Genomic DNA, 7500 nt, shown 5'->3' with positions numbered 1-7500 from the left:
AAATATACCTTTTTCTAAAATGCCTTTTATAACATCAGTAAAAAAAATGCAATTTATCCAACGAAAAAAATAACTTTTTTCTCATCTTGCACAGTTTATAAGACATTCATCAAAGAATGAACTCAGCAAAATATTGTTGCATGCATCCTTCATCTCACATACCTTCTAAAACAATATAACACTATAACACCATTTCATTGCAATGCCTTTTAATAACACTGTAACGCCCACCGGAAATACTATTACATAATTCCTTTGAAACATCTCTCACCCAGTGTACCTAGACATCGAGGGCAATGGCGTTGCCAGAATCAACATTGCAACAACAGACGACAGTATTGACAGGTCGTGGAGGATCAAAGTTACGCAGATTCCTTGCAATTCCGTTAGTCGAGGTAAGGAATTGGTCTTTATAAAAAAAATAAGTTTGTTTTCACTTTGAGATCAGATTGCGGATTATCTTCAGATTGTCTTTTTTTTTTTTTTTTTTTTTTTGGGGGGGGGGGTTATTCAGCAACGATAACCGAAGTTGTTGTTTTTTTTTATCAATCACAGTGAATTTGAAATATGATCATGAGTGTGTATGTCCTTTACCTCTCTCTCTCTCTCTCTCTCTCTCTCTCTCTCTCTCTCTCTCTCTCTCTCTCTCTCTCTCTCTCTCTCTCTCTCTCTCTCTCCCTCCCTCCCATAATCCCCTCCCCCATCTCTCTCTTTCTCTCTTTATCTCTCTCTCTCTATATCTATCTATCTCTCCCTCCCTCCCCCCCCCCTCTCTCTCTCTCTCAGAAGACAGAAGCAGAAACAGATTTTACTTGTGTCATTTCTTGCAGCTCCTCCCGGATGTCTTCAGTATTACACCGATTATTCTGGAAAAATCGAGTCCTTCAACTATCAGCAAGTGGTCCGTATATTTATTCTAAATGATTTATATTAGAAAACGTTTTTGTTTTTTTTTGTTTTTTCAAACCAAACAACTGAAAGATACAACAAAGAGAAAAATAACGACCGTTAATGCTTATGAAACGCTCTTCATTTGTTTTTTGTTTTTCTTGACATCACATTCATATTTCATTTCACTTCACGAATTTCTTTAGAGGCGATAACCCTAGTTCAATATACTTCAACAATCCTTTATATCTTCCACCGTCCATTTCATCCCATAGGACACACCAGCAGCCCCTCTCCATCTGGCCAACCAGCGATACACCATCTGCATTCGCGCCAACGAAGGATTCTGCGGCATTCGTTACACAGCTGATCACTTCTCTCTCTCTGGGGATAGCGGAACACGTGAGTAAATTCAGGCTGGACTCTTTGGACTGCCGGAGGTACGACCAGGGGAAGGGGGAAGGGGGGTGTCACTGTGACTCCCCCCCCCCCTCTCTCTCTCTCTCTCCCCCATTCCCGTCTTTCCATTTTGAAGGATTTGACAAGTTGGTTGCCTCGATTTGGAATTTTAACACGTGCTATTAAGCTAAATTGATTTATTTATGATACTCTAATACAAAAAGGTTAGGTAGCTAATGAATATTGAAGTAACGCCTAGGGTATATAGATGGTAAGATTAATAGTCATAATAAATGGTTATTGCTTTGTATTGTTATCAGAATCCGGCATGCTGTACCCCCTCATAATCAGCTATTCCACATTTTATTGTGCCTTTCTCAATGATTGACACCTAAATACGCCCACTGTGCGTGTGTAGGCTGTTCGCAATGGAATGTTAGCCTGGCAGAACTTAAGATATGAACATATTAGATACATAGATAATATCCTTAAAAAAATTAACCGGGGTCGTCCTTTTTTGTTTAAAAAAATGGAAACCCAGAATCATCTTCAAACCTCTACGTATCTCTACATTCTATTATATATATATATATATATATATATATATATATATATATATATATATATATATATATATATATATATATATCGTTTTCTTTAACAGCCTTAGCTGCAGTGGGAGACACAAACTGCATTGCCGACCTCGTTATCATTCCCGGTCTCACGAAGGACGGCAAAGCAGCGGCTTCTGACCGTTATTGTGGTTCTCAACTCGACCCACTTGAGAGTAAGTTCATTTCTCAGTCTTTAGGTCAGCCCTGTCTCGAATATTAACTGACGGTGTGCCCTTTAAGGTTTTTGTAGTATAAAGCAACTAATAGGGTAATTGCTTTTCATTTATAAGGATTTTTCTAGACTTGTTACACTAGTATGTAGATATTTAGATATTTTGGTATAGGTATAGTTTCAAAAACAGATAGACTGTATATACTAGATCTTGAAGAATATGGATTGTTAAGTTAAAAATATATGTAAAATAGAAAAATAACTATTTAATTTTTGTGTTAATATCTTACGTTTTGTTTTATGTAGAATATTGTATTTAAAAAAAAAGTTCTACTCTGCTATTCTCCTCAAAACACACTGTATCAAAATAGTTTATTCTTATCATTATTATCACTACTTCCATTGTCATTCCCATTTTCTTTTCTTTTCCAACAGCCTACTCCAAGCCCTTTGAGATCCGTGTTGTCACAGACGATGCCGAAGATATTGCAACCGATATCAACAATCAAGGATTCTCTATAAGATACACACAGATTCCTTGTTAGAATGGCCATGTGTTGTCCTAACCTAAGTCAGGCCAGAGAGTGGTCCGTTATTTCAATATCGGGCCTTTGGTTGCATTTTCCTTTTTCTTTTTTCTTTGTTGTATCGCAACTAACCTGATTTTGTTTGCTTCTGTACGTTTATCGTGATATTGTTGTTGAATTATATATATATATATATATATATATATGTATATATATATATATGTATATATATATATATATATATATATATATGTATATATATATATATATATATATATATATATATATATATATATATATATATATTTATATATATATATATATAAGTATCCTGTATTTATGGATGTGTGCATACAGATATATGAGCACATAAGATACACATGCAGTATGTATTATGAAAATAGCACCTAAAGTTATTGTTAAACCATATAAATATATCCTAGAAAAGAACTTTGATTTTATTTGTCCTTTTTTTTTTCTTTTACCGGCACAAGTGTCTATAAACAAGCCAAGTTGCTATTATAAATTCAGAAGAATTGTAGGACTATCACACTCAAACACTAATATATATTACGTCTAATTGAATGATTATCAAAGGTATAATTGTAAATAGCTATTGATAACATACATAGTGTAAAAGTAACGGCACAGGAGTCAAAATTATGTTAAAAAAAAAAATCTCATATTGACTTGTACCGTATGAAATAATGAACTATGTTTTGAAGTGCATGACTAAAATGTTTAGATCAATCATAAAATGTGTCTTATATGTAGCAAATATAAAAAATTAATATATTATGATAATTTTTTTCCAACTCATATTAAATATATTTTGTTAGAATGAGCGGGATAATGAAAATAAAAATGTGCATCTTTTAACCTAACCTAAATTTACATGCTATCTGTAATAACATACACTACAAAATATTTTCTTGCAGAATAAAAAGGACTTTAAAAGAAGAGTAATATTGCACATGTTAATAATTAAAGATATTACACTGTAAGTCTAACAATACGAAACAAATATTACACTATATTACACTATATTATTATATTATATTACATTTTAAGTCTAACAATACGAAACAAAACACAATACTTCAATCTACTTAATTAAAGGGAATATATTTACAAATGATGCAACTGCTAGTTTGATCATTTGTAGCCAAACAGATTGGTTATTTAGTTGTTCGATAAATTCAACAGCCGTTACGGACAAGGATAATTTGAATGTTTCATATTTTCATTAATAACGGATTATATATTGCTTTGATATTAAAAGAGAAAGCGGTTTCATTTGCATTTTTATTTGTACTTCCATTCGTGTTTTATTACATATATTTTTTTCACATTTTAAACTATTGATATTTAGTTATGTTGAGCTTCGTATATAAAACTCAACAATGTGAAGTTTCTCTTAAATTTATTTATATAATGTTAACAGGACTAATAAAAGTAAATGATGTAAAAATAAGGAAAAAAGAGAAAGAAATATTAACCTGTTTCTCTTAAATGTATTTATATAATGTTAATAGGACTAATAAAAGTAAATGATGTAAAAATAAGGAAAAAAGAGAAAAAGATATTAACCATTAGTTACAGGATATTTAGAACCAGTTGCAAATATTGCAGAATATAATGCAATATCCCAAGAAGGATGTTTACATTCGTGTTTAGACAAAAACAACAATTAATTTCATTACAACCTGTAGTAGGATTTTAAAACCATCAGCTAACAACGAATGGTTCATAATAACTGTAAGTGTGCTATTACTACTTATAACATACAGTTTTATATGATTGGTAATATATGATTATATAGATTATTGGATAAGGTGGGGCATTACGGTGCAATCCTTCAGGTATTTATAACCAGTGTGTGTTTCTATGGTCTTTTTAAGTCAAAAGAAGTTCAGCCTAACTGGATAGAGGTATGGATAGCTTTCCCTAGATCTTAGCTGGGCTTGTTCACTGTTCATAAATGTTCATAATTTGAATCTGTCTCTCCTCTTTCTCTCTCGTCTCTCTTCTTTTCTCTTCTCTCTCTCGTCTCGTCTCTTCTTTTCTTTTCTCTCTCACGTCTCTTCTCTTTTCTTCTCTCACTCTTCTTTTCTCTTCTCTTCTCTCCTCGCATCTCTCTCTCTCTCTCTCTCTCTCTCTCTCTCTCTCTCTCTCTCTCTCTCTCTCTCTCTCATTCCCCTCCCTCTCATTCCACCATTTTCTCACCCTTTCCTTCTCTGCTTCCCCACACTTCCCTTCCATCTCATACTTCCATTCTCTCACCTCCCCTCTTTATCCCTACTTCCTTTCCCCCTCGTTCCCTCATCCCCCCATCTCCCTCCTTCTCCCCCATCCCCTCCTCCCCCTCTTTACTCCCCCATCCCCTCCTCCCCCTCTTTACTCCCCCATCCCCTCCTCGCCAACTGCTCGCAACACACAACCAGAAGCGCGGTAAAGGTCATCATGGCGAGCATAAGGAACAAGGATGCCGTGTCCCATATGTTGATCGGAGTGAAGGAACCTAATTCGCACTGGTCAGCCTGGACGATGGCTTTCTTGATGCGCCTTTGGATCACGCCTGTGTTTAGCATCTTCGTTAGTCTGGAAGGATCAGTAAGTAAAGAATTAACTTTTTTTTTTGGTTGTTGCGATTAGGTGTTGATGAGATCAGTGTTTTTTTTTTTTTTTTTTTTTTTTTTTTAAGATTGGAATATATATATATATATATATATATATATATATATATATATATATATATATATATATATATATATTTTTTTTTTTTTTTTTTTTTTTTTTTTTTTTTTTTTTTTTTTTTTTTTTGTAGACACGTGCGACTGGAAAATTACTATGTTTGTATCCAAAGTCGTACAGTGTAATAAAAGAAATACTGTACCAATTCAAATATTTGATAAACACATACAAATAAAAAGCAATTTATGAAAAAAGAGTAAATAAACCATCTCAATTATCTCATTATCTTGCAGAACAGATCACACACACACACACACACACACACACACACACACACACACACACACACACACACACACACACACACACACACACCTCAATCAGAAGAAGAAAAACAAAACAATACTCACTGTCTATTAAAAACCTCCGTCAGGAAAAGGTTCTTCCTGAAGGCAAAAGATTCCCCAAACTGCAGGAACTTCTCCGGCAGGTAAGTGAACGTGCAATTCGTCCCTACTTTCTCCAGGTAAGTGACGAAGGGCAGAACCAGCACAAGGTTGTCTTCGGAGGCAACGCGTTCAAGTCCCTCTCCGTACTCGATCACCGAGGAGTCATCGTAAGGCAGAATTAGTTCCTTCCAGATTCTCGAGATGGTTTCGTCGGCTGAGGTCTGGTTTGAGGGTGGGGGAGAAAGAGGGGAGGTGAGGGTGAGGGTGGGAAAGAGGGGAGGTGAGGGTGGTAAAGAAGGGAGGTGGGGGGGACGGAGAAAGTGGGGGGAGGTGAGGGGGAGAAAGAAGGGAAGTGGGGGGGGAAGAAGGGAGGTGGGGGGAGGTAAGGGTGGGAAAGAGGGGAGGTGAGGGGGAGAAAGAGGGGAGGTGAGGGGGGGAAAGAGGGGAGGTGGGGGGGGACGGAGGAAGAAGGGAAGTTGGGGGAGGTGAGGGGGAGAAAGAAGGGAAGTGGGGGGAGGGGAGAGGGATGAAGAGGGGAGGTGAAAGCGGGAAAGAGGGGAGGTGAGGGTGGGAAAGAAGGGAAGTGGGGGAGGGGAGGGGGAGGAAGAGGGGAGGTGAGAGCGGGAAAGAGGGGAGGTTAGGGTGGGAAAGAGGGGAAGTGGGGGGGAGGAAGAGGGGAGGTGAGGGGGAGAAAGAGGGGAGGTGGGGGGGGAGGTGAGGGTGGGAAAGACGGGAGGTGAGGGTGAGAAAGAGGGGAGGTGAGGGTGGGAAAGAGGGGAGATGGGGGTGAGAAAGAGGGGAGGGGAGGTGAGGGTGAGAAAGAGGGTAAAGAGGGAAGGTGGGGGGCGGAAGAGGGGAGGTAAGGGTGGAAAAGTGGGGAGGTGGGGGGAGGAAGAGGGGAGGTGAGGGGAAGAAAGAAGGGAGGTGGGGGAAGGTGAGGGTGGGAAAGAAGGGAGGTGGTGGGAGGAAGAGGGGAGGTGAGGGTGGAAAAGAGGGGAGGTAAGGATGAGAAAGAAGGGAGGTGGAGGGAGGTGAGGGGGAGAAAGAAGGGAAGTGGGGGGAGGTGAGGGGGAGAAAGAGGGAGGTTGGGGGGAGAAAGGGGGGAGGTGAGGGTGGGAAAGAAGGGAGGTGGGGGGAGGAAGAGGGGAGGTTGGGAACAGACACAAAAAAAACAAAACCAGAGAAAAGAGAAAGAGACAAAAAAAAACAGAGACAGCCAAGCCCACGGAAAAAAAAAAAAAAAAAAAAAAAAAAAAAAAAAAAAAACTAACCTCAAACATACGTGAAATGGCCGTCTCACGGAAGATCAACCGATGGGTTCCTGCGTTCACGAGTTCCTCCGGATTTCGAAAAGGAAGGTTCCAGGTGACAGCTAAGGTGGACGTCAGGAGGGCCGTGTAGTGGTAGTAGACCAGGAGCGTGAAGGCGAAAACAGAGAACATCGCAATGCGTCCAGATGTACTGTACATGCTCCGGTGGTAGCCTGGGAGGGGAGGAGGGGGAGGGGGGGAGAAGAAGAGAGTTTTAGAGAGCGCGGGGGTATTTATTTGAGGGGGAAGGGGGGTGAGGAGGAGAGAGTTAGAGAGCGCGGGGGTATTTATTTGAGGGGGAAGGGGGGGGAGGAGAGAGTTAGAGAGCGCGGGGGTATTTATTTGAGGGGGAAGGGGGGTGAGGAGGAGAGAGTTAGAGAGCGCGGGGGTATTCATTTGAGGGGGGAGGGGGTGAGGAGGAGAGAGTTAGAGAGCGCGGGGGTATTT

The 7500-nt window shown here is 39.2% G+C and overlaps 2 protein-coding genes across 2 annotated transcripts in view; one reads left to right on the top strand and one right to left on the bottom strand.

The window, feature by feature from the left end:
• The window catches only part of LOC122248700 (uncharacterized), an 8425-nt gene extending 5630 nt beyond the window's left edge, over positions 1-2795 (top strand). Inside the window, exons 6-10 of the mRNA XM_043008877.2 lie at positions 276-395; positions 831-901; positions 1164-1290; positions 1952-2074; positions 2509-2795. Of these exons, the coding sequence (XP_042864811.2) occupies positions 276-395; positions 831-901; positions 1164-1290; positions 1952-2074; positions 2509-2618 (551 nt within the window). The 3' untranslated portion in view covers positions 2619-2795. The remainder of the gene's footprint in view (positions 1-275; positions 396-830; positions 902-1163; positions 1291-1951; positions 2075-2508) is intronic.
• An 831-nt stretch (positions 2796-3626) lies between these two features.
• Positions 3627-7500, bottom strand: part of LOC122248696 (glutamate receptor ionotropic, delta-1-like) — an 18944-nt gene continuing 15070 nt past the window's right edge. Inside the window, exons 8-11 of the mRNA XM_086534324.1 lie at positions 7015-7226; positions 5705-5964; positions 5021-5201; positions 3627-3641 (exon numbers count right to left, since the gene is read on the bottom strand). Of these exons, the coding sequence (XP_086390450.1) occupies positions 3627-3641; positions 5021-5201; positions 5705-5964; positions 7015-7226 (668 nt within the window). The remainder of the gene's footprint in view (positions 3642-5020; positions 5202-5704; positions 5965-7014; positions 7227-7500) is intronic.

This window comes from Penaeus japonicus, unplaced genomic scaffold (assembly GCF_977035675.1).
Source record: "Penaeus japonicus unplaced genomic scaffold, GWHDUDI00000001_assembly GWHDUDI00000041, whole genome shotgun sequence".
Lineage (NCBI taxonomy): Eukaryota > Metazoa > Arthropoda > Malacostraca > Decapoda > Penaeidae > Penaeus > Penaeus japonicus.
The sequence above is the reverse complement of the archived record's forward strand: the minus strand, read 5'-3'. Positions and strand labels throughout refer to the sequence as shown.